This window comes from Phaenicophaeus curvirostris, chromosome 6 (assembly GCF_032191515.1).
Source record: "Phaenicophaeus curvirostris isolate KB17595 chromosome 6, BPBGC_Pcur_1.0, whole genome shotgun sequence".
NCBI classification, from domain to species: Eukaryota; Metazoa; Chordata; class Aves; order Cuculiformes; family Cuculidae; genus Phaenicophaeus; species Phaenicophaeus curvirostris.
In genome coordinates, this window is record NC_091397.1 from 10,886,971 (window position 1) to 10,914,076 (window position 27,106).

Sequence of the window (27,106 nt, forward strand, 5' to 3'; positions counted from 1 at the left end):
AGCTTTTCTGTCTTATAATCCAGAAATCATTAAACTGCAGACTTTCTCCATGCTCACCTAATTAGAAAAAAAAAGATAATTTTCTCTAGGATACAATGAATTATAAACACCTGTAATTGGTGATGCATCATGCCAAACAGACTGATGGAAGTGATTGCTTGACATCTCTATTTCTATAACATCATTCTGTCTGAATGGTTATAGAATGCTCTGGGTTGGGAGGGACCTTAAAGATCATCCAGTTCCAATCCCCCTGCAATGGACAGAGATACCTCCCACTGGATCAGGTTGCTCAAAATCCTCATCCAGGCTGGTTTTGAACTCCTCCTGGGATGGGGCATCCATAACTTCTCTGAGCAATCTGATCCAGTGTCCCACCACGCTCGCAGTAACAAACTTCTTCCCAATATCTAATCTAAATCTACCCTCTTTCAGCTCAAAACTGCTTGAATACTCGCCAAGTGTGCATTTCTACCCTAGAGATTTCTGGCAAAAAGTACATTCTGCATGTCACACCTCAGGGAGCTGAACAGTTTCAATGCCACTTCAGACAAAGAATGCTAAAAAGCACAGATATATTTAATTTAGATACAGAAGAAGCCACCAAAGCTCCGATGTGTCTTCATAGATTTCCCATTAAGAGCTTATTGATAATATTGTTCAGCAATCCAAGAAAATTGCTAAGGTCTTAAGCCTTTGGGAATATATTTAGTTTAAATATAATACATGTGGGGGGTCCTATCTTTAGACCCCATAGGACTGCCACTGCTTCATTCAAGAACATCATAGTTACTTCACCAAATGACAGCAGAAAACACTCTAAATGACTGGATTATTGTTTAACTCAAATAAAACCCGCTGTGTGACGTTTAGTGTCATGTAACATTTGCAGAATTACCTGTTTTGTAGTACTCATGTGAACCACGGGGCTTTTCTGTCTTTGGTCTGACATAACTTTGTATCAATCCAGGGTAATCCCATTAAAATAAATTGTGCTTAACTAATGACTAGCTAAATTAAATCAGACCAAGACACGTATGGGCACTTTGACACTGCCAGCAATATTTGTAATACTGGTAATATTTTCAAGAATGTACATTTATGCCTGCTAAGACATGCCCTTGCTGCTGTTCTTCCCTTTCCCTGGCAATATTATGGACCTTGAATTCTCCTAGCTCTGTACAATCTGTTATGTGAAATATTACGGCAATTGCTTTTATGGATTGGAAGTAGTCACACAAATATTAGTCCCACTTACTATTTAGAGTGAACATGGTTAAATGTGACATGAGAAGTAAACATCACTGGTTAAAGAGTGCAAAAGTTCTGTGTACGTTTATAAGAATCTGTCAGTTCTATGTCTTTTTTTTTCACAAAGTGGCTATTTAAGAGGTTTGGCATTGTTGAGAATTCCTTCAATTTCTTCCTTTTATGGTAATTTTTAGGGATTCTGTCTAATTTTTTCTTTTTCCTGGTGTCATGGTCAAGACTAAATTCTAAATCAGCTCATATAGATACAGAATAGAATTAAGCTAAGAGAATTTACATTATTCCTTAAATGGGAGTTGTAATTTTATCCCATTATCCATTGTTTTAGCTGCCAAGTATGCAGTTCTAGAGACATATTTTGATGATAGTATTATATAAAACTGATATTTTCAATGGGCAATATGCTATCCAAGTCTATTTATCCTATGCCAGACTGCTCTAGTAATAAATCATGTCTTCAGAAAACTGTTTAATAAAAAATCAACACAAATCTCCAATTCTAAACAGAAGAAAACAACTGCTGATTGCAATAACACCATTGACAAATGCTGATATTTTAATTAAAACTATTACAGTAGCCTTTTTCACATGGACTGGAAATCTAGCCCTGCTTTCTGCACCAAAACTTAAAAGCTAGGCACTTCTGAAGGGAACAACAGAACTGGAAGCAAACTCTGTAGGAAGTAATCTCTGAAACGTACACAACTAGCTGAGTAGTACTACCTTTTTTCCCTCTATATAAATACTGTTAATGATTTCCTGGATTAGCACACTAAACTCCCAGTGTGGTTAATTATAATCTTACATTTCTTTATTTATATTTTGCTTTTCCTAGTTAGGAAAGAATTTCCTAATCCTTAATGGAAAAAAATGTTTCCTTAAGTATAAATAAAGTATAAGAAATTTTTTTGCTTCACATCTTAACCTTTACACCATGTAACGAAACTGTATGCATTGAAGAGAATACCACACATATATCTTGTGGACTTGTTGGAAGGTAAAAGGACCATTACAGTAAATGAGTTTTTGAATAGTTACAGATAGTAAACAGAAGAAAACATCAGACTTAATATGAATGCTATTAAAAAATCCCAGATAGCATCCATGGGGCAGTTGATTCTATTATTACTCGGTTGGCTGCACAAACCAATTTCCCAAATACCAACACGCAGAAAACCAAAGCACTAAACAGTACATTTTATGAAATATCACATTGAGCTGCATAATGAATGATATATCCAACAGTTTTTCATGTTTTGGTGGACATAACTGACTTATATCATAGTGGTCTCTGTCTGCATAAATGACTGAGCCCTTGAATTCCGGTGGAGCTGAGAAACACTTTCTGATCCATTTCGAGAAATTGAAGAGCTGTGGAGTCTGTAATCTCTGCCTGCTGTCTGCTTCCAGCACAAACTCCGCCATTTCCTTTTCAGCTCCCCTTGCACCTGTGTTAAAAAGAAAATTCCCAAGATGAGCGAAAAATGTTATTTTTCACATGAGGAACTTGCCCACATTTATTGGCTGTCAAACGGTGATCTCTAGGAACAGAATCACAGAATGGCTTGGCTTGGAAGGTAATTTTAAAGAAGATCCTGTGTCAACCCCCATGCCATGGGCAGGGACATCTTTCACTTGATCACGTTGCTCAAAGCTTCATCTAACCTGGCTTTGGACACCTCCAAGGATGGGGCAGCCACAACTGCTCTGTGCAACTTGTGCCAGTGCCTTACCACCCTCACAGTAAATTTTTTTCCTTATGTCCACTCAAAATCTACCCTCTTTCAGCTTGGAACTACTAACTTTTATCCTGTCAATATAGGACCTGCTTAAAAGTGTTTCTCTGTCTCTCTTATATGCTCCCTTTAAGCAGTGAAAGGCTGCTGCAAGGTCTCCCCAGAGTCTTCTCTTTTTCAGGCTGAATCACCCCAGCTCTCTTAGTTGTTCTTCACAGGAGAGGTTTCCCAGCCTTCTGACTATTTTTGTGGCCATCCTCTGGACTCACTCTAAGAGGCTCATGTCCTCCTTCTACTGAGAGAACAGCACCTCTATTGACTTGCTGGTCATGCTTCTTTTGATGCAAGACATGATTGACTTTCTTAGCTACAAGTCCACATTGCCAGCTCACGTCCAACTTTTCATCCACTACCCCCAAGTCCTTCTCTGCAGGGCTGCTCAGAAACAATTTATCCCCCCAGTTGGATTGCCCTGACTCTGGTGCAAGACCTTGCACTTGCCCTTGTTGAACTTCATGAGAATCGCATGGGCTCACTCCTCAAGCCTGTCAAGGTCTCTCTGGCTGGTATCCCTTCCCTCTAGTATATCAAATCATTTTTTACAAAGGCTACACCAAGGACATTTTCAAAATCAGTTTTGTATCACCTGTGCTGCAACTTTACCTTTTGGTACCTACCTATCAATCGCACCTACTTAAGGCATAGAATCAGGCATCTTGTGAATATCAAAAAACAGAATAGCACTCAGCAGACCTGAAAGTCAATTCCCTGTGCAAGCAGGTTTCTTCTTCCAACAGATTCCTCCTGTCAAACACTGCAAGATTTTTAAATAGTGGCTGACATCAAGAGGAATTCCTTGCATCTTCCTCAGTTGAGACTAGGAAAGCTGCTACATGCTGAGCACTTCTGAAAATCTGCTGCTGTTCTGGGGGTTAGATTCTCTCACAAAATTGCTCCTAAATACTCACTCAACGGTCTGTTTCAAGTTTTGGATAAATTTCTATACCTGTTGCACCTCACTAGCACCATCCACATTGCTTGTAATACAGTTAAATAACAGAAGACAAATTTACTAACACTTCAGTTTGAAAGAAATTAATTTTCCAACAGCTCTTAACTCTTCACCCAAATACACTAGTTTCTCCTATTCCATAGAAATTGCCACAGGTATATTCTATAAACAGGAATGCAAGCATCTCCTAAAACAGCTTCATGTGTCAGAGTGGAATTACAGGGGCATTTTTATATTTGGTCAAAACAAACCACCCTCAGTAGGCAAGGTAAGACTTACTTCACTGTTCAAAAAACAATACAAGACTGCAACAATCAGCCCCTGGAAAGACACAACATTAGTTAGTTAGTAGGGAGCATCAACCTGGGTCAATAGAACTGCTTTTGAATAAAAGCTTTAAAATTTACCTGAAAAGATCCCAAACACAACTCAAAGATTATTTTGTAATTATTGGAACTGCGGTCAGGAAATAGAGCAAACACTGTGTAGTGAACTCCAAATAACGGGATAAGCAACAATGTGGATTTTGCAAGTCTCCTGGATAAATAAAAGAGAAAAAGCTGGAGTTTAGTGATAAATCTTTGTTTTTGTAAGATAAGAACCTGATGCAATGTCCTTTACATAAACCTTGTATGACTTCAGATTTATCAAGTGTCTTAGTAAAATTCTTTTACTGCAAATTGTTTTCCTTTAGGCTTGCTATGAGATTAGCCACATAATAACTTCATAAATTAACAAGTGCAATTTTATGCTATACTTGATCTTGCTGACTTTGCAGTCCTCCAAAAGCTGGCAAAAGGCTGCAGGGCTTCTCTAAACCAAAAGACCACTTTTCAGTTGCTGACTGGACAGCAATAGAGTGTAGGACCTGCTTTCTGCTATGTGTCTTTGACACACACCCAGTTCCCAGCCTGGTTTCATGGCATGGGTTTTGGGCATAAGATTTTACTGCATCATTTCACAGGAACACATTCAACAAACTGTCACAAGCTGTCATCAGGTCTCTCTAGATATTTTTTTCCTAGCATAAAGGGTTTAAAATTCGAAAGGAATAATGCCTTCCTGCAAAGTCAGACTGACGGGTCCACTTGTACACAAGGTAAAATCTGTCTCTTACAATTAATTGATGTTAATTTCCTTTAAATGTACAACTGTACGTTTAGCCCATACATTTCACGTACACATTATGCAAACACTACCTTGGAAATGTCATCCAAAATAATCTCAACTGTGAGATTTTCCTGAGCAATTTCAGATTTACCAACACATACCAAATGCTCATAATTATACTTACGGTATTAAGTATATGTGATTAACTGAAGTTAAGGATGGAAAAACTGAAGTTAAAACCAGAGAACTTTAAATTATTCAGCAGAGCAGCTCTGACAAACTGCCTGTGAAACCACTGAAATGATGAATTGCTAATCATCCCCTATCTGTCACTTATTTCATCCTAATAACATCAGTTTTATTTATTATACAGGGCCAGTCATGCATGATTATGGACGTCTGGTGTCAGATAAAATTCAAGAAGTTACAATGCTGAGCCCCATAATTCATCACTGTCTTGATGAATATAACTTGGTTCCACAACGAAAGGATGCTGTTGTGAATTCACCTATTTTAATAGAAAAGTCAAGGTATTTCAAGCAGTTTATCTTTTTTTTTGTGTCAGTCTTCATGGTCTCCCTTTGTTCATGATGTCCCAGAGGCTGCATCTGTTTACAGGGAAATAATCACTTCTGACAGCAAAGTTTCTCAAGTACAGTAAAACCCTCACATCTAAAGGTGATACCAGCAAGTGGGAAAAGTAGGATTTCCTTAGCAGGAGAAATTAATTTATGACTGGAGGAGATGATGATGGCAGCAAAATTCCTGGTTTCCCAGATGAAATGGAAAACTGATTTTATTTGAAGCTTAACCTTACCCATTGCAAAAGTAAAATAAGCAATAAAGATGGAACCACATACAAACAAGTGGGCCAGAGGAACGGAATAAATGGTGACTTGCATTAGTAGTAAGCATTCTAGACTCATATTTCACTTTCACTCCATTTTTGTATTAATAATTTTTGTCTAGCTGATGTTACTTTCTCTATACTGCACTTCAATTTTATTGAAGGAAAGGTACAGAAAAAACAGCCTTATTCTTCTCTGTATTTTAGAAAATGCGTTGCATTTTGAAAAATGAGCCTTCCAGATCTTTAATTTGCTGTGTAGATGCAGTATTTCTTGAGGAGGTTAATCCACTGTTCCCATGAGTATCAGCTAGAGATCATCGAATCCAAACTTAATCATGCAATCAAATGCGAAAAGCAAAGAATTTCACACGACTGAATAATGAAGGACAAAGTCGCTATTGATGAACAATATGAACAATACAATGGAGTGCTACACTAAACTGTGGAAAATGATGGACTGACAGGAAGGGAATGTCTCATTTTCATAAAATACATAAATACCACACTGAAACACAGAAAAAAATCCTGTCACAAGGAGTAAACTTGAGGGGATTTCCTGCCCAGAGGTTGGTCACTGTGCTAAAGAAGAATGAGGCAACTGCATAATGTCATCGTTGTTGATTTCATTCTCCCACGTTTAGTTAGTTCAAGAAGCAAACACAAAAAAAAAAATCCATGTAGCTCTTTGAAGCAAAGGCTTATGTCAATCCAGTAGCATTGTCTTTTCTGTGGCACATCAGAATTCTTCACTTTTTGCATCAGATGTGTCAGGTTCTTTACAAAATACATATAGTCCTAGTTCCCTTGGCTTTAAGGATACGCTTTACTTGAGCGCACCATGTTTTCTCTTCTTTTAGGATGGGAATTCAGTATTTTGTAAGTAAAGAAAAGGTTGTATCCAGGAGCACATTTTCTAAGGTCACATAAAGCATTTTGAATTTTCAGTATTCGGATTAGGTTTTGTCATTGAAACATCATATTATCACCCTGAAGTGTTAAACTAAGTGCCTATACCTGGGCTTCAAAATAAGACCCACTGCAACAGATTCTTGATTCAGAATTAAAGTATCCAGCAGCTATTATAATAAACAATGATAGCTGATATTGGCAATGTATTAAAGAATAAATCCAGTTTTAGCAATGTATTTAAATTGCCTCCTAGCATTTCTTGATTTAAAGCTGTGGAAACAATGAAAGTTAGGATTTGATGTTCAAATCAAAACACAAAAGAAGAAAGCCTAAAGACAAATGAAGTTGATCAAAATCAGAACCATTTCTTTTCCTCCAGAAAAATAAAGATGCCATTTAACATCAACATAAAATATGCATTTAATTTTTTACTTTTTAAGAGCAACATAACTTCTTTCAGGTCTTAAAAAAAAAAGATGTATTTTTTACCAAAAAAGAGTATTTTAGAAAAGAAAAATTAAAAAAAAAATGCTTTTAAGGTGGATGAAGCAAAGGGTTTTGATCTTGAAACTTTTGTTATGTTGAAATTAAATATTTTTACATTAAAAGAAAGCTATTACTCTTCATATTTTTTGTATCAGCATATTAATTCATGGATTAAGCTAATATTCAAGAATAACTTGTTTGTCTTTATGAAATTGTATTTTTTTATTGAATTTGTTTGTGTTTGACCAAAAATTATATTAATCTGTATTTCAGCATAGCGACAAGATCTTTATTAAACCACATATAAAATTAGTTCTGAATTAAATGTAATTATAATACCACAGCAATTTTTGGTAGCAGGTTTCAGCAGAAGAAATCTTACAGGGAGTATTTTGGTTCTGAACACAATATCTAAAAACATGACTCACTTGTACTGTGACTGGTCATTTCCTCCAACATCTGGAGATCTTAACTTTTGCAGTAAGATTCTTATAATACTAATGAAAAGTATAAAATTCACCTGCAAAGAGAAGAAGCATACTGGTGACTTCTGACTTCTCCACTCAGTACACAGAACAAAGAAATGCTTATCAATTCAGACAAATCAGCTCAGCAGTGGGTGTCACGTACCTCTTGCCAAAACACATTAAGCCCTATGCTGTCAAACCTGTTGTCTATTTTATGCCTCACCAGGTTTGTTACGCCCAGCACACCTCTGTATGGCCACCAGTTGTAGTCTGCCCGGAATAAGCCTTTCAAAGCCCTAGTTGTCAGAACACCTTCCTTCCAAAATCTCAGATTTCCTAGCAGGATGGGACATAGGATGTGATTTGGTCCAATCAAGTATTGTCCTAAATTGTGTGGATTCGTGACTGGAAGCCCAAAGGAAAATGTGAGTTCTACACTGGTTTGACCCTCTCTTGCCTCTTACCTTGGCTTTTAATATTTTCTTTCTGGATTAGGGGAAGAGAAGATTGTTGCACAGGTGATCTGGTCACTTAAATCATGCATAGAAAGGGCTTCTCACAAGTATCTCTGTCTGTCTTGGGTGCTGATGCAGACATGATCACTGAAGGTGCTGAATCCTTGCAGCCTAACATTTTATTCTCATGACAGCCTTGTGAGATAGAACAGTAATATTATCTCGTTCCAAAGAAAGGGAAAGGAGGCAATTGCATTAAAAAAAGTTATGATCAGACCCTGATCAGTCTGGAAAACCAAAGTATAAAACTCAGTAGATCCTAAGTTTTACTCACATTATTTCTTTATCCTTGACTTTTGACCTCTTATCTTCCCCAGCCCTTCTGGTGCTGGATTGTTTGGGACAGGCTAGAAAAACACACACTAAATATAGCATCCCTGTACTAAAGTGAGGGAACACCTTGAATCCACACCACAGTAACAATGTGAGCTAAAAACTACAGCTGCATCAAATACACACATTTTAGAAGAAATCAATCTAGACAAAAATTTCTATCATTGTGAAAATTAGCATATTATTGTTTTTAACTAGCACTATCCTAGAGCCCCAAATCAGGATGTTCGGTACCCAACCAGACAGTGCTTGATTCACTGCTACAAACCTTCAGTCTCTCTGTGCCTTGACATATTGCTGGAACTTTTTTTTTCCAGGCTTATCAATTTGGCTGTAAGTTTTTCAGATTCAATGCATTTCTGAGTCTTCTCTGACATACTTAGCATGATTTACGATATTAACAAATAAACTAGGAAAATTAAATCTAATACTTTTAGAAAAAAAAGAATAAAAAAGAAACGTTTGAAAATATAAGCCTTTACTGAAATAAACATGCATTTTTCTGGAAGATGATGAATTAGAAGCTTTCCTTGATGCAAGTCTCCTATGAAAGTAACAGTCAGAAGCCTCTTATTGCTGATCGTATCTACAGACTCACCACAGCAGAGCATCCAGACTAAGGAATATACATTTACTTTGCCAGGAGCCAATATAAGTGAACAGGGAGAGAGCTTCCTTCTCATTGTATACTTTTCAGTGACAAAATGGGAAAAGGAAAAAATCTTTATCCTGTATTTGTAAGGGGACTGGCAGAATAAATTCTTTTTCTTCACAAGCATCCTTAGTTTTTACTGTTACAGAATAAACTGTCATCCATTTGGTTTCTGAAGCATCAAGTCATCTGCAAAATGACACTCAAGTGACTCACATTCTTGACTGATGTTCATGTATTACTTTTAAGATAGTTTTCAAACACATACCCTTCTGTCTGCAAGCACAGTCCTGGATTAATGAAAAACATACATTCTTGTTCGGAGCTTGTAACAGTTCTTGGTACTACTGAGTTTGTAAACCAAGCCAGCTGAAACAGGGTATTAAGAGCTAAAAATTGTTAACTGCCAGTGACTTCCTACAGTGGAAAACATTATGTTCTCTATGATTATTATTTAATTGATAATTTAAATAGTTTAAAATATACATCTGATTTTGAACAATATAAATATGAACAATATAAAATATGAAAAATGTAGTGCTCTGGAATTTTACTTTTAGTATTGTAGTTTTTCAGTCCTATAAAAGCCTTAAGTTTAATGTCCTTAAGTAAAGTAAAATATGTATACTGTTCAATGAACCCCTAGGAACAGGAAAATGAGAAAATGATGCAAATGCAGAGAACCTGAAAGAGAGTGAAGACAAAAGATGCCTCTTTAGTGGAGTGACAGCGCGATGCTGGTGTCCTTTTCTACTGGTTGACTTCTAACAATAATTTTTTGAGTCTAAACACATTGCCTAAGCATTTATGATTTGAATGGTCATGTTGCTTTTTTCTTGCTACTTAGTCCCTTACACTACCTGCAATGTGAGACAACAAGATAAAGATTTCTCAGATACTTTGATGTGACAGAAGTACTTTTTCCACCTGAACAACACAAGTGGAAGTACGGAAAAGGCACCTGTGGAGACATTTTCTAGTGGGAGAGTATGGGTAATACTGTATTAATTACTTGGAATAGTCAGCCTTTGTTACATAAGTCTGAAATATATACAGCATGAAGCATGGAAGCCTGCCAAATATCTTTTCTCAAGCCAAAGTTGTCAGGAGGAGCTGCCAGGAAGGGTTTCTGACACACCATTGAAATAACTCAAGCCATTCTGTTACGTCAGAACTTGCTCTCACAATATTATTTACTGTTAGATAATAACCTATAGAAAGTATGACCTTCCAAGCAGTGAAAATGTTTGGAGTTAACACAGAAATCAATGGAAGAGAGTGAATATGGCATGAAGACTTAGTGGACTTCCCGTTAAATCTAAGGTGGCTCCTTAAAACCTTTGCAGGATTTCCTCCTTCTTTCAAGGGTATATTTATAGCATCATCCTCATAATAAGGCTCTGTTCTACTCTTCTTTTCCTCAGCCTTCTTCCTCCTCTTAGAGATTTTCAATATCAGCCATAGTCTGGGCTTTCTTCCATGCCATTACATAAGACATGAGAGTTCTCAGCTCAGGGGTCCTGCTCTCCTTTATTTTGTTGAAATTCAGCTTCTGTCAGACATCTCCTGTGTTCACCTCATTGGCTGCTTACATAGATGTCCTTCCTACTACTGAAGCCAGTTGTTATTGCTGATCATCCTTGTCACCATCCTCTGTAATTTTTCCAGTCTTTTCACGTTCTTGAGAACAGTCTGAACGCTCTGTGTGAGTGCGATGCAAGTACATCATAATTTTACCAAGAAACATCATAATTTTATCATGACTCTTCCACAATACCTACCCAAAGAACTTGCAATGATCTGTTTTCATTGTTGAATGGCAGGCAGCACTGACTTCATCATTCAAAGACTTGACACTTTGAATTTTATTTTTTCTAGAAGGTAGCAGGAAATGTTGAGCTTATCACAGTGTATTCATATTGAAAACTATTTTTTCATTAATGCAGTATTATTCCATCTTCGATGACAAATTTTATGTGACATTTCATTAGCCACTCTAACTCTACGAATGTGCACTCAGCTTTGCACAGCAGTAAGTTTGTGTAGCATCCTAGCAGCCACAGTGGATGTGCTGGTTATAGTTTGATGCTTCAAAAAGACATGATACTGATCTGGCAGGAAAAGGTGAGTGTCACTGCTTTTATGACTACTTGTAGTTCTGAGTCCTCCTTTCTCAGCTTAACTTCCCAAATGCAAAATGTAGTTGATCAAACAACTGAAGAATCATCTATCCGGAGAAGTAAGTGGCTTCACACAGTACACACTGCAGAGTCATTTCAACATCCGTAGTTGCTTTCATCCCTTTTGTTGGCTAACCAGTACTCCATTTTTTCCCAGTCTTTGCTAAGATCCAGCTGCAATCAAATCTGCTAATGAGCACTTGGATAACTTCCATTTCCAGGTCTAGGACTTCTTTAGAGATGCACTTCATTCTGGCACATGAAGTCTCAGCTGTCTACCAGATAGCTGTTTATATTGAACGTTCAAAGAACAGACTTTCATCTTTCTGTAAACAACAGGCGGTTTATTTTGCTTTTATATTTCAACATATTTTCTTTGGTCTGGACCATCCAACATTCTCCACATTTCTGAGGTAGTTCTTTGCATGCCCATTTCTTCACCTCATAAAACATCTTTTCTGTGAGTCCTTATCGTATGTCATTTCACACATATGTTTATTCTGCTTTCTCTTTAAAGACTGTAGGATTCACTCCGATGAAGATGATAGAAAGTTCTTTCAAAATTATTTTCAGCAGGCATGGATTGAAGGCAAGCCCAAACATAGGCGCTGGGCTAATCTGGACTCTCTTGAAGTATTGTGTAATCTAGTAATGCCCTAAGTTTTCTTACTAAAATGTTAAAACATAGCAAAAATATCTGAAATGTATTTCCAAAGTTAATTACAGAACCATCACAAGGAACAGGAATTTTATTACGCTACTGTAGTAATTCCAATGAGCTCCATATAAGAAAAGCCCTGTGAAAGATTCTCAAATGCTATTCTTTTGCAAATACTTCATGCTCAATATCTATTTAAGTAAGCTTAAATTAAAGAAAGATATACTAAGAAAGATATAGTATATATCTCTCTCTATATATCTATATATCTCTCTCTATATATATAATATAAAATAATAATATATTTCTAATATATCTAAGAAAGATAAATTAAAGAAAGATATAAACAGCTGTATTATCGCTGCAATATCTGATTCTCAGTTGTAGGGCTATTTATTTACACAGAAAATCAAACCTGCAATTCATTGAAAAGTATAATTAGATTTTTGCTTCCCTCAGGCTCATAAACAGGAGACATGTTAAAGAAAGAACAATGTATAAATAAAAGCAACTGCTCATTTAATAGGAGGCAGATAAATTTTGAAGGCAACACATTCTAATGGCCTTGGCATCTGTTTAATGTTTCTCCTACAGCTCAATTTCTTTTCAATACAACAGAATTCTTGCCTATCTGTAACAAGCAGTAAAGAATAATGGCTATATGCACCATAAAATGCTAAACTGATCTATAATTCATGCTTCAAAGTTTACTTACTATAATAGAAATTAGAATTGGTATTCGTATAACCCACCAGGGACCACCATGCTCATTTGTATCCCAGCAACTATAGAAAAAGAGGGAAAATGATGTTGACATTAATATAATCTGGCAAGCAAGACCTACGAGGAGAATTATTTCTTATATACAAGGGAAAGCATACTCAAATAATGCTTATTCTGGCCTAGATTTTGGCATTCAATCTTTTTCTGCTTTTATTTTCCTGGTTTTAATATACATATTCAAATCAGCTAAAACATCAGGCACACTAGACTGCACCATTAGAAATCATGGAGGACATTAGCCTTTAGGGAAACCAAGCTTAGTTTCACTTTATGTAAGGACACTTTAAGAACGTGCACTTAACATCAGCCTCTATGTATCAGGAAAATCTAAAGTAACTGACAGATAAAATTAAAATGACAGAATAGCCTTGTGGGATAGTTAGGTTAACAGATGGCTGGAATGGCTTTAGGAAAATGTGAGACTGAACCTGTAAATTTTTCTGAAAATCTGCAAATTTAATTGTTGGTGTAGCCTCAGAACTTTTAGTCCAAATACTCTGAGTACAAGTGCTCTCAAAGATTCATCTTAAGCAAGGGCAATATCCTTCAGAGTTTCTCTAACTGTGATCATAATGACAAAGTAAAAAGGAATTAACCTTCAGTTTGCATGTTAGAGGTCTTGGAAAAAAAGACTTAGAAGTTATGTAGGATCTGATTTTTCACTTTGATTATAGAAATAATTGAAAAATATTTGTCAAGTGGAAAAAAGGAGTGTGAACTGTTTGTTCACTGTGTGGGAGATGTTTGTGCCACTGGCTAGGAATGCTTTCCCATTCCTTGGGACTAGGGGAAGCAGTAGGTACTATAAAATTCTTATTTCAGTTGCCCTTCCAGACCAAGAGCCAGGCCTAGTTCTAGTCAGTCATAGTTTTACCTGGCTACGTGCATCTTACGTATGTTTAAATCACATTGCTACAGCTCTGGGAATGTAACTTAGATATAACCAAATGTATCGGGATATCAATCTTTTGAGTTGATAATTAGCATATTAGATTGCCCAGAATCTTACTCTATCTTACTGTATGGCAACCACCGAACATAAGGATCTTCACTGCCATTTAAGTATTACTCAGACATCCAAAGGAGATAGCTCCAAATGTGGGTCTCAGGGGTTAATGCTAGTCATAACCTATCTCTGCCCTTTCCTGCCTTTAAGAGTTTTTCAATTAAATAGCAAGTATAAACAGCACGCCAAACAGCTCCTAAACACCTGTCCCTTTATTGCCACACCTGAAATTTCAGTTCGGTGCTCATCCCCTTCAAAGCAGCACATCACCTTTGTGTGAACACCACCATATCCAAGATAAGAATTGTATTGGCATAGATGGAGGCATTAAGCTTTCTCTCCTCCATGTACCTACCCAGTGTCCTCTAAAAGGATCCGTGTCACTGTCCATGTAATAACGAATATGGTGGGAATTCCTGAAAAAAATGAGGCTTAGAGAATGATCACAAAATATAAGTCCACAAAACCAAAAAAGTCCAGCCTGCTAGTAATCAATTGTTTCCCAAACATATTGTATATAGTGAACAGTTTAGTGAATGGAGGGAGAGGCCCATCTGATGAGCTAGGGGGTGTAAGAAATAGATTACAAAGACTGCAGGGAAGTGGGTTTATTTCTTATGAAAATGCAGCCATAATGACTGATACACAAAAAGCACGCCTTTCTTAGGTTTCTTTCAAATTGTCAGAGTGACCTACAGGGAGATAAGTACAGGTTATGCATTCCCAGTGCATTTCCTGGGACTACAATATAAAACTAAAGTGTAAAACATTTCATAAGGAACTATATTGCTTTATTCCCACATACTGCTTTATTCCCACTTCCCAGCAATACCTAAATGTTTTATGACCACCTATTACTGGAAGCTTTAAAGCACTCTGTATAAATATTACTGCACTTTCTGGAAATTAAAAGAAAATATGTATTTAAAACCAGATGGACGATATTATCAGGCTTTTCAGAAAGGCAAATAACATAGCATAGCCTGTAGCTGGGCAACTAAAATACTGAATCTGATACATACATACATAAAAAATAATAATTTTGGAAGATGTTTAAGTTCTTACCCCATCCAATCAGCAGGTAGATTGTGAAGTGTCTGTTGGGGGAGAATATTAGCACAAGGAGGATGTGGAGGTAAAGTCCTTCAACCAAGAGCCAGTAAAAGTTTGCCATAACACCATACTGAAAAAACACCAGAATAGCCTTGCAGCCCACCTGAAATTCGAGAATAGGGATGGAAGTTGTTGCAGGCCAGATGCTCTGTTATTCTGTTATGTACTGTGTCCAGCTGAGATGGAATTAATTTCCCTCATAGCAGCCCTCGTATTGCTGTACTTTGTATTGGTAGCCAGAAAGGTGTTGATAACACCATTGTGTTATCTGAGCTGCTGAGCAGCGCTTGTACAGTATCAAGGCTCTCTCCAGCATTCCTCCCTCACCGGTAGGCTGGAGGTAAGCAAGACCTTCGAAGGGGACATAGCCAGGACAGATGACCCAAACTGACCAAAGGGATATTCCATACCAGCAATAAAAGCTAAGAGAAAGGAGGAGGGTGGGCTGGCATTCATTATTAAGACATTTGTCTTCCAGAGCAACTGCTATGCATACTGAATCCCTACTTTCTGGGAAGTGGCTGGACTTTTCCTGCTGACAGAAAGTAGAGAATAGATCTTTTGTCTTACTTTGCTTCTGCACACAGACTTTGCTTTTGCTTTATTAAATTGTCTTTATATTGACCCATGAGGTTTCTTCCATCTGATTTTCTTACTCCTGTTCTACTGAGGAGAGAAGTGATAGAGCAGTTGGGTGTCCAGCCAAGGTCAACCCACCATGTTAATAATATATGCTATAGATTTTAACTCCCCATGTAATTCTAGCAACCAATGTCCAGTAGAATTCTTCTCTCAAGCAAATTGAGATGTTGTAAATGGTACTGCATGTATAACAGCCCCCATCCAAATAATAATAAAAAAAAAAAAATTAGGTTGCTCTAACAGCATCTCACAGCTTAGAAATTTTGAAAACTTCATAGCATAAATGCTGTAAAAGGTGGTGGTTATCAACAAATGCACACATCTGCAATAATTAGTTAATGAATAGCTATTAGATTAAATGATCATCTATGAGGTGGCTAATATATTAAAATACCAGCTGGCTTCCTAAAAGAGTAAAACTTATCAAAGGAAATGCTTTATGAATTTTTCAAGGCTAAATGGGAAACTGAATGAAAAATGTAACTTTATGTGGTGAATACTCTAAGTAGACTTAGAAGGAAAAGTTGAATCGACTTTTAAAAATTATGCTTTCCATTTAGAAAATGATGTAGTGTTTCTTAATTAACAAGACCCATAAGCATATATCATAAAATCAAGCCCTCATATACTTATAGTCTATGTGCTGCTCTTTGGAATCAATTATCAGATGTCTCTGCCGCTGATGTTCCACAATGCTGGCTGCTACTACTTTCGTACTTCCCAGCAGGAATCTGGGATGTGAGAATTGAACATAAGAATGTTTCTGCTGAGAACAAACTGAGAAATGAGATGATATGGTGAATGCAGCAGACTAAACAAAACTTCTAGTTTCTGCCTACTTTCCCCTACTTTAAATACCCTTCATACCTCCACTGCTTCTGTTAAATTTCCAAGTACACCAAATACCTACGTAGGAAACTTACTCGTTTAGTGATTGATTCTTCTTTTCTAAAAACAGGTATCTATTAGGAAGTGAGATGCCCTCATAGATCCTGGTCACCAGCTGCTAAGCCAGAAGGGCATAGACTTCCTAGAGATACTTCTCTGTATCTATCACCCCTTTGCGGTGTCTCCAGTATCTCAATGCAACATACGTGCCTATATTTGTTCCTGTGTATACACTTGTATAGACAACAAAGTAAGAGTCCAAAGACTCGAATCAATCTCATCTAATTTTAGCTGCCTACAAGCAAGATTTCTGGTGAAAGCTATATCTACTAGCCAACTAGGTCCTTATACAACTCATGAAGGGAGACAGGCACATGCAGAGAAAGTCTTAAAGTAGTGGAGATAAACAGTCCAGTGAGAAAAACAGAGAAACAGCTTCATTCAGTCATCTCATTCAGTAAGAACAAGCCTGCCTCTGGACTTTGTACTCACTGAAGGGATAACAATTGCAGACAAGGAAATTTAACATGCAGAAAAGTAAACATTTCAAAATGCAAGCTGGAATTTGCTTTTATGACTATTTACAAGATTAGCAGTCAGTCTAAAGTTTTTGTAATTACTTTTAGAATCTGATAGTCCTTTGCATTAAATCCTTGATTTGCGTACCAGAACCTTACATCAAAATATTTTCCCTTCCTCCTGGAGCTAATCGTGTATTAGGCGTATTTCCAGATGTCAGTGAAGGTATCAGTCAGGAAGGAGACAGCCAAAATTATGGCTCTATGTCATTCAGATCCAGGATCTAATTACATTGCACTTTGAATTGAGTGGTCTTAGATATCTGTGCATGCAGCAGAACTGTGGAACATCACACACACGTGACAAAACGGGCAAACCCCACATGGTATTATGCAAGAAAGTTAGCATCCAGCCATTATAAGACCAAACAGCCTTGCCAAGCTGGTGTCAGATCATCCCACATACAATGCAATAGAAATTACTCAACAGTCCATAAAACTAGACACATTCAAATAGGAAAATACGAGGTTTTGCAGCCAAGAATAACTGAAGAATAAAAGAAATTACAGAAATCAAGTATTATTTTGAGAGTCCATTGACTAATCTTTCAAGGACCTAAGAAATGTTGATTACCGCAGGCAGTTTGCCTACTGTTTTACCTACTTTGGATCTACTAACTTAACGCCTATTTGTCTTCATCAGAAATATACGAGATTACGAATTCATACATACAGCTTGGTAGTCACTGCTAAGAACTTTACGTTTAGGGACAATAAGGCTTCATCAATGTAAAAATATCTCCCTTCCAATTTTTTTCTCACAAGTTTAAACTACACTAAATGAAATACAGAAGATATTGAGTAGTATTTGTAGGCTTCTGCAGCACTTTTGACTGAAACAACAGAGGCAAATAATGGGGAATACTATGTAGTGTTCAGCCTTTTAACAGTAAGACTGGAGGGTTTTTTTTAAAACCCCATGCATGAAAATGCAAAAAACATATTGTTAGCTTGCAATGAATGCGGATGACAACACTTCAGCCACAGCCAGAAAGTACAGAAGACAACTGCAAATATTTAATTCCCTGACTCATTTCTCTCCCTCCAATGACAGCCATACAATTCCTGAACCCCTGATAAAGCTACTGGAAAAAACCTCCATCTAGTACTGCCAAGAAGTAGCCAAAACACTGGTGTGTTATCAACACTTTTCTGGCAACCAATCCAGATGAGTTGCCTGTAAATGTCCGCAGCTAATGGCACTCTTGTTTGCCATAAATCCTGCCAGCTGAATAATGCAGCGGCCCTATTTATTCTGATCCATAGCTGGTCATCATTTGTTATGGCAGATGACAGTGTCCCTTCACAGACAGGCAAAACAACATTAACTTATCTTACTCGTGCTGCAACCTTCTTTCTTTGTTTACTTTAGGGAGACCATTTTGCTAGTCATAATATTCTCTACAGAATTGTCTACTTTGACAGCTTGATATTCCTAAATATTTTAAAGGGTCAGGGAGGAAAATTTAGAGACACATTTATTATAGCAGGTGGCAAATGAGTTTTATTACCCATGAGGTTTGATCCTCTGGACAGTGAGCTGTGTTGGAGCTGGAATAGAGAATATCATCCTTGACTAAAACAGAGATTGCTCTTAGAATGAAAGAGAGGAACAGGTTCAGATGGATGTAGTTCCGAGTACAATGAAGTTTTCTAAGAAGAGATTTAAAAACAAGCATTTTAGATTTCAAGGCAGAAGGCATTTGAACAGACTTCTATTACTCTCCAGTCATTTATTGGTAATATGAACCTTAAGTAAGAGCCTACCCTTTCCTCCTTTGTCATATTGTCAGTGCTGCCTTGCTGGTTTTTTTTATCATTATCATTATTATTATCATTATCATTATAGGCTGTCCAACACATACAAAGAGTATCTCTTACTCCTTTTCAGTATCATAGACAAAAAGATCCCACTGGCATTTCTCCCACACTTTAATATAAGATGACAATAAACATAGATGATTATTTCCTTCTGTTTGTGCACTCATCCCAGTGCTTTTCTTGCAAATAAAATTTTGATTATCCTGGATATATTTCAGACATGTTCCCACCTATCATTTTCTGGTTTATTTTTTCACGTAACTCCTTATATTTTCTGTATAATGGCTTTTAATTCTATGATCTGAGGGTATGCAGGACCATTTAAAAATGCATTCCAAATGTAAGATTGCCTATTCCCTTTCTCCAGTGACATGTAAAACTTCTCTTCTTTATTCAAGCACCCTTGTGAAAGCCTGACAGACAAATGGCAAATTAAATAGTTCAACTAAGTGAATGAGTACTTAGGGGAAGCAAGTTATAAATAAAGGGATTTTCACTTAAAAAAATATTACTTTCCAGATCTTCACATCTAACAGAATCTTTTATAGCAAATCCCCAGAAACCAAATTGCTAAGAGTTTTTTTTTTGTCAAAACCAGCACCTTGAACTGCACCTGGAAATAAGCCAGAAGCCAGAGCTTTTTAGAAGTACAAGCAACGGAGGAATAAAGATGCAATAGGATGTTATGGCAGTGTGCAGTAGCAGCTTCCAAGTAGACATCACATTTTGATTTTTACTGAAGAACACTAAATAATCCATTCTGAAACTGCTAAAGCAAGAATACTTACAGTGAGTATAGGGAAAAAAAAAAGGAGATCCACCTCACTAGCCCACAATCTGGCAAGAGACATAATACCAGGCTGAACTTAAAGCAGTTGCCAAAAATCCAGTGATTTCTGTCGCTATGCATGTCCTTTGCTGAAAGAGGTTCTGAGTAAAACTGAAATACCACTATTATGTTGGACTGCATCATATGTTCCTATGGAATTCAGAGACACACGCAAACTGCAAATGGGAAGAAAACATTTTTTATGAGTAACTAATTTAGATCATTAGTTCTTCATCCCATTTAATACCTGAAATAATAAATGTTGGATACATATAAGGTTGTCAAACCAAGATTTTGGAGGTAGTGGGCAAGAAAGTGGTTTTATTTGGGATATGTACAATTCAGAATAACAAATAAAAGCTGTTTTTTAACAATGAAAAAAATTTATCATGCCTGCTTCTTTCATATGACTGCCTCATGATACAAAAGTGAGGAACATTTATAGATGGTTGATGCACATGACAGTACGCCTTATAGAATTGATGGAGATCCATATTTTTCTACTTGTTAAGGAACACATATCAGAAATGCTGTTATTTTTTTTGAAGGTCTTGTTACACAGGAATAACCCCAAAGTATAGTGAAATTTAGAATGTCAGCATTATGTAGAAATACGCTGTTCTACAATTTTTTTTTCACTCTGAGTTGGAACAAACTAATATTTTTTTAAAAATCCTAAAAATACTAGTTATTTTCTTTGATTTCCACTTCTCTAAAACTTTACATTATGTTAAAATTTAGACATTCAAAACAAAGAAACTTGACTTCTCATAAAGATAAAGCAACTTCTTTTGAGTAAAAATTATCAGCTTTACAGTTTATAAATTAAGTTTGCAGAAGCAAGTATGTGTCTAACAAATTGGCAACATCTAACAGGAAAATACTGTGCTGGAAAGTTACCAACTAGCTTTAATTATAAAAAGAGCATAGATTATTATGTGGCACCACAGCAACTTGAAAAATGCTGTCAGCTTAGTCTAGCAAGGTATTTAGAGATCATCCCATTTTATGTTTTTGTTTTGAGATTAAAAGTCTAGCCGGATAGAAAATCCTTTCCTTTTATAATGCTTCTAAATATCTCTGTTACGGATATTAATGGGAACCCATATACTGTTTCTGTAAAGATTAAAATCAAGTTGAGCTCTTTGGAAGAAATGTAAAACAGAATATTGCAACTGTATGGAAACTTTCAGAAACAATTCCTTTTTCCATGTGAGAGTTCTGCCTTTCACATGCTTATAGCTGATATTGTGAACAACTGCAAAGCCTCGAGGCTGTATCTGTCGTGTCAGACAGCACATAACAATATATAACGGACTACAGAAGTCAAGTCATACTACTTAAAAAGAATTTCCACTTCCCTGTCATGAACACATTAACTACAATTAAATTCAACTCCATATTATTCCATGGTTTTTTTCATTAAAAATGCTGCACATATTCAGGATTAAATGCAGTATTTGAAGCACACTTATACAAATCCAGCAATGCACAATTTTAACCATCTCTTGTATTACTAATATTCAGAGTTCAAATCCTAACCCTGCTGGATGAAGTCAGGATGTTGACAATTCTATCCTCAGGATGTTGACAATTCAGCCTCAGAAAACTTCTGGTAATTAGGCAAAACCAATAGAGAGTACTGTCTTTCCTAACACTGCCCACCAAAAACATTGCACGTCTAACACCACCCTGCAGCACAATCATCCACACATTTACAACCAAACTTGGACAAATTAATGATTACCTTTGATTACAGTACCCCTGCAGACCACTCAGAAAGCTTCTGCAAAATACAGCTGCCCACTTCTCCATGTTGAGACCAGCATCCTACTTATTTTCAAGAGCAATTCAAGGTGTCGATTTTAATAACCAAATATAAACTGCATTATATAATCCATTCCTAAATGATTATTCTTTCTTGCATGGGCTGTAATGTCTGTAAATTTGTAAAGTGCTTTGAATTTTTTTAATATGACTGGTGCTACCAAAAATCAAGTTAGCATTCCACAATTGTCAGCTTTTTAATTGAGAAAAGCATAAAACCTATGCATTTTCTAAACATCTGAGCAATCAGACACCAGTAAAAAAAGGTGTTATCATTGTTCATTTCTATTCATGCAAAATACATACCTGAAAAGGCAAAGAATTATACTTCCTGTTGTAAGAGCAATTAGAGATACACTGTGTCCAAGGGTATAAATTGCCTTCACCCGCACATAGAAGTTGACCTGCACAGGAAAATAAATATGCAGAAACCACTTACTGATATGTAAAATTGACTGTGAAATGATATAATTTTCCATTAAATAGCTCTGAAGGCTAAAAAAATAGCATTATTTTCACTCTTTGCTCTACAGTACGTGATGAGAATGTTATATCAGTATTTCAACTTATGTTTTGTAATGTAAGATCTCAGGCCAGTAGAAAAATAAGCCTCAGGAACTCAAAACTTTGACACACAAAGTACAATTTCAGCTGATTATTCCATGCCAATGAGGTCAAATAAATTACCACATTCATTAACTTCCATAAACACAATAAACCGGGACGAATGAGCCACAGTTTGAAAGAATGGATTATGTCTGCTCCAGTGTACTTCGTAGTGCATTTATACATGAATTTCATTTTAAGGACACAGTCTCATTGATTTCTTAATCTAAATGTTCAAATACTTCATTAAATTGTGATCCAAATAACCCTTTCTCTCTTTAGTAGTTATTTGCTAAAACTTGGAAATTACTTTTTTCCACAGAGGAGAAGCAAACTGAAGTGCACAGTCCACTGATTAACTGCAGTTATCTGTAAATTTACCAGCTACATATTACATTAAAACCTATTGTGAATGACATCAAGAATAAGAATGATAAATACTCTCAGAATGAAGCTGCTTCTTCATTTATGCCTACAACAAGTCATTAGACTGACATTGTCTTCTGCTGGAGCTAGAAAAAATATTAAAATTGTTAAGTCTTTTACTGTGTTGTGACATAGAAGTTTTTAATAGAAGTGTAGATCGTGCTATGTATAACAGACAGAATTTCAATATTTAGTGCATCATTTTTATATTACTCACATTCTTGAACAACATTTGTAAAAAGTAGCAAGGAAGCAATACCTTTAAATGAACTAAGATAGCAAAAGTAAAAGCAATTCACTTAATATATTTATTTTTATAGCATTTAAAAGGCCAAGTAAAGAGGTAATATTAGCAATCCAAACTGGTGATTAAATTAGCTAGACATTCACTTAGCAAATATTACACATATGGAAAAGACAAAATGAAATGCTAAATGAAATGAAGAATATTGAAACTGCCCTATTGCAGTTATGGTTAAAGGGGAAAAATAAGGGAAACAACAGCCTTAAGTATATTCACAGTAACTCTCATGCTTGTTAGGAGCTACAAGTGGTACATGAACTGCCTCAGGAAACAAATATTTTTTTTTCAGTTAGAGAAGTAAGCTGTGATGGCCTTTATGACAACAGCCCTGATATCTTACTTTTTTGTTTCCTTTATATAATGCTAATTTTCTGCAGAGATAAAGAAGGAGAATAATGAAGCTTTCAGTGCCATTACAATAACCATAAAAAAGTTCCTCAGTTAAAATCCTGAATAAATGTTGGTGGGGTTTTTTTGGTTTTTTTTTAATGTGGTGACCCTGTGTAGTTAAAATGGTAAAATCTAAATGTTTTATTGCTCTCCATAGAATCTATGTTTGTAGAGCCCCACTGCATTACCAGAGAAAGCATAAATCATAGCCTTTTTTTCATCTAGCATTAGGTGCCTATGCTGCAAATGTAAACATCAAAAGCAACGTAGAGTCTCTCCACAGGACCTTCTAGCAAGTACTTCTTGTATCTAGGTGAGTAGTCAACATGGACTTCATTGTATACATTTCTACAGTCAACGAAGAGGCCCAGAGTAACTAATTCAAATCCAGCTACCCAGAGCGTACAAATGCTTGCACCTAGATGGATGTCCCCAAAAGATCCTGGTTTTCCATATGAATCCTGTGTTTGCTGAATAGGACTATAAGTAGTCCCATGTTCCTCAAACAATGTGTCTAAAATTGTTCTCAAGTACAATTCTAAACATTTTTTTTTCAAAATTAAGATAATTTCACATAAAATCAGTTCTAAAGAACTGCCCTTCAATTCCCTGCTTGAATGGCAGAACTAAACCCGTGGTTTGCTTAATTTTGGACAGCTCTAGAAACTATGCCTACACTGCAGAGCACCCCTACACTTCTTTAATTTCACTTCTGTCATAGCAAAAGGAACATTAGCCAATCTCAAGGCAATTTTCTGGGAATGAAGTAAGAAACAGTCTCTTAGCAGCAATTAAATTACAACAGCCTATGGCACCAAGAACAGTGTGAATACTTCTCCATTCACTCAACCTGACCTGCTCTGCAAAACTATGGAGGATGCTCCGATAAATGACTTAAAAATTTGGGATCCTCATTTCCTCATCATCAGTATTCTGGAAGGAAATGAATTTTATTTCCTGGCCTTGTGCACATCAGGAATTGCAAATATAGCTGTATTGCTTAGAAATGATGCACCACAGTTCCACAGTATGTTCTACTTGTTAGCAACTTGTTTGCAGACCTCACTAGAATACATTTCTACTGACTGTACAAATAGAAGGCTAAATAGTCTCTAAATCAAAAATTCTTAACATCCACCACATAAACTTGAGGGAGATAAATGTCATTCGCAAAAGAAGTTGCAATGACAATGAATCTGCATTTTTTAAATACTGAATGGAAGTTTTCACTTTCACAGAAGAAAACAATTAGCAGAGGCACCCTTTGACTAGTAACAGTGATGTTCAACATCACATCACTAGATAGCAGAGGCAGAGGTCTCTCTGGTAGGCTGAAGCCATGCACACAACCTCTGTAAGAGTGCACATAGGGACAACATACTCTACTCATCTTCTTATCCTGGGAACTATTACGTAGCTTAACAAATCCTAACATGTTAAAGTAACCCCTGGGCTCCTGCAATTTGTATTTGTTAATAGCCTTCCAAAGGCTTCCGAAACACTTAAACCAAGATTTCTGATGCCAATTGTGTCTGGCCATTCACAATGCCCAGTAGAAATGATTTCTTCCCTCCTATTCAGATTTTTCATTGTGCTAGAAAATCTTAAAGCAGCCCTAAGGTCCCTTTCTGCTACTGAGCAGCCGAAGTGTGCTATGAATTAGTTCCAAAGGTCTTAGGTTTACCTAACGAGCAGAAATAAGCATGTATTTGACACATGCCAACTCATGCATTTTGCTATTTAACAGGTGACTAAACTGACACGACTGTGTACCATAGTCTCTATACTCCAGAATTAAGATTAGTTCCCTCTGGCTAGATATGGTCAGCTTTCCATAAGGCAGAAAAAGCATTCCAAAATTTTGGGGTTTTATTTCCATTAAGGTTTTTTTCTCTTATACTTCCATCTTGTTTTGAAAGCCAACATTTGAAATCTGGAATTTGGTTTTGCTTTGACTTGGAATTTTTCTGGCTGAAGTCCAACACTCATGGGGATTCTTATATCACAAGTCTGTTTTCTCAGCAGTAATATAGCAAAGAAAAAATTAGACTTACTTCTGTCACCTCCTTGCCTCATTCAAAAACTCTCTTGTGCTGACTTTTCTCAATGTTGACATTTGGGTTAGGCCTTTGTACTTGTTTTGGCTAGAACAGAGTTGATTTTCTTCTTCTGATGTAATTATTTGCAATTCAACATATTTGCTGCTAATAAAACAGTTACCACTTGTGTTATCATACAATTATCTCATCTGTATATTGTAATTTTATGATGCTAATAATCCTTTAAAATGCCCAAGCATACCAGATCTAGAGAGAGGTTGTATATCCTCCTTAACTTTTGTCTTGCTTTGGAAGCTTTTGCTTAGGAAATACATAAATTGTTTGGTGCCAAGTATACAAAATTTATACCCATGTTTAGTCTGCATTGCTTTTGCTTACATTTTCCATATTTTTGTCCATCTTCATATCAGAATGAATTGCCCTGCTCCTACATTCCTTTCCTTCCCTCATTCCTGTCCTAGACATAGGACATCTTGTAATTTCATAAATTAAGAACACAGAATCAATGGATTTACAGGCTTTAATGATCCACAGTCCCTACAGTCTTTAGATGACATGCACTAAGATGTTTATAGGAACGATTTTGTACCTGAAGTCATTATTGGGAAACTGCTGTCAGACCAATGTTCCCATGGGAAAGGCTTTATTATGCTTATATGTTCTGCATTGCTTCATGTCAAGATCAATTTAAACTCAATATTACTTCCTCTTTTCTTGGAATCCATTACACTAACAACACTGAAATTTATGTGGTCTAGGTCACTCAAATGAGTATTTTTTCCATTTTTTGTGGAATTTTTTCTTTGAGGTATCTTTGAAGGTGATTTTAGGATAAGCAATTTTCTTTCCTTTAAATGTTTTCCATGACCAGGAATGCAGAGTTCCTGTTTACTTACTCAAAACAAGTTATAATAAAGTAAAGGACAGAACAGTAAAGAACCATGTGCACTAACAGCCATCAATTTTTGCAGGGATGAGGCCATCTGAGCTAAATATCAGGATTTTCTTTATAATCGATGAATAGAAGCAGGGGAGTGCTATTCATGTCATCCTAAGACAGGAGTCTAAAATAATTTAGAAGCATAGTGAAGCAAAACCAACTACTTTTTCTTCACTAAATACAAACAGAACCTAGGGATAATAGTGCAGATGACAGATGTCTAAAGTTAGACAACATGACTCTGTCCCCGGAGTTCCTCTACTGATATGGTCAGCTTTCCATAAGGCAGAAAAAGCATTCCAAAATTTTGGGGTTTTATTTCCATTAAGGTTTTTTTCTCTTATACTTCCATCTTGTTTTGAAAGCCAACATTTGAAATCTGGAATTTGGTTTTGCTTTGACTTGGAATTTTTCTGGCTGAAGTCCAACACTCATGGGGATTCTTATATCACAAGTCTGTTTTCTCAGCAGTAATATAGCAAAGAAAAAATTCAACGTATTCTTTTAAAATCTTTCAGATAACTACTGGTGACTAGATGAAACGAATAAAATAAGGCTCATTCAGCTTAAAGCATTTAATAGTGCGACACAAGCTTCCTAAAAGGTAGGCAACTCAACAGAATTAGTCATTGTCCCCTGAGAGAGACAGGGAGTCAGTGAAAGAGAACAGACTGTTTTATACTTTGATTCATGTGCTTTGTTGTGGTTGATTGGTT

General features: G+C 36.3%; 1 protein-coding gene across 1 annotated transcript in view; it reads right to left on the bottom strand.

Moving 5' to 3' along the window:
• Positions 1-219: 219 nt before the first annotated feature.
• VIPR2 (vasoactive intestinal peptide receptor 2) overlaps positions 220-27,106 on the bottom strand; it is a 56,003-nt gene continuing 29,116 nt past the window's right edge. Inside the window, exons 5-13 of the mRNA XM_069859318.1 lie at positions 21,971-22,068; positions 18,699-18,840; positions 15,032-15,182; positions 14,322-14,382; positions 12,893-12,962; positions 7,801-7,892; positions 4,425-4,554; positions 4,297-4,338; positions 220-2,717 (exon numbers count right to left, since the gene is read on the bottom strand). Coding sequence (XP_069715419.1) covers positions 2,544-2,717; positions 4,297-4,338; positions 4,425-4,554; positions 7,801-7,892; positions 12,893-12,962; positions 14,322-14,382; positions 15,032-15,182; positions 18,699-18,840; positions 21,971-22,068 — 960 coding nt within the window. The 3' untranslated portion in view covers positions 220-2,543. The remainder of the gene's footprint in view (positions 2,718-4,296; positions 4,339-4,424; positions 4,555-7,800; positions 7,893-12,892; positions 12,963-14,321; positions 14,383-15,031; positions 15,183-18,698; positions 18,841-21,970; positions 22,069-27,106) is intronic.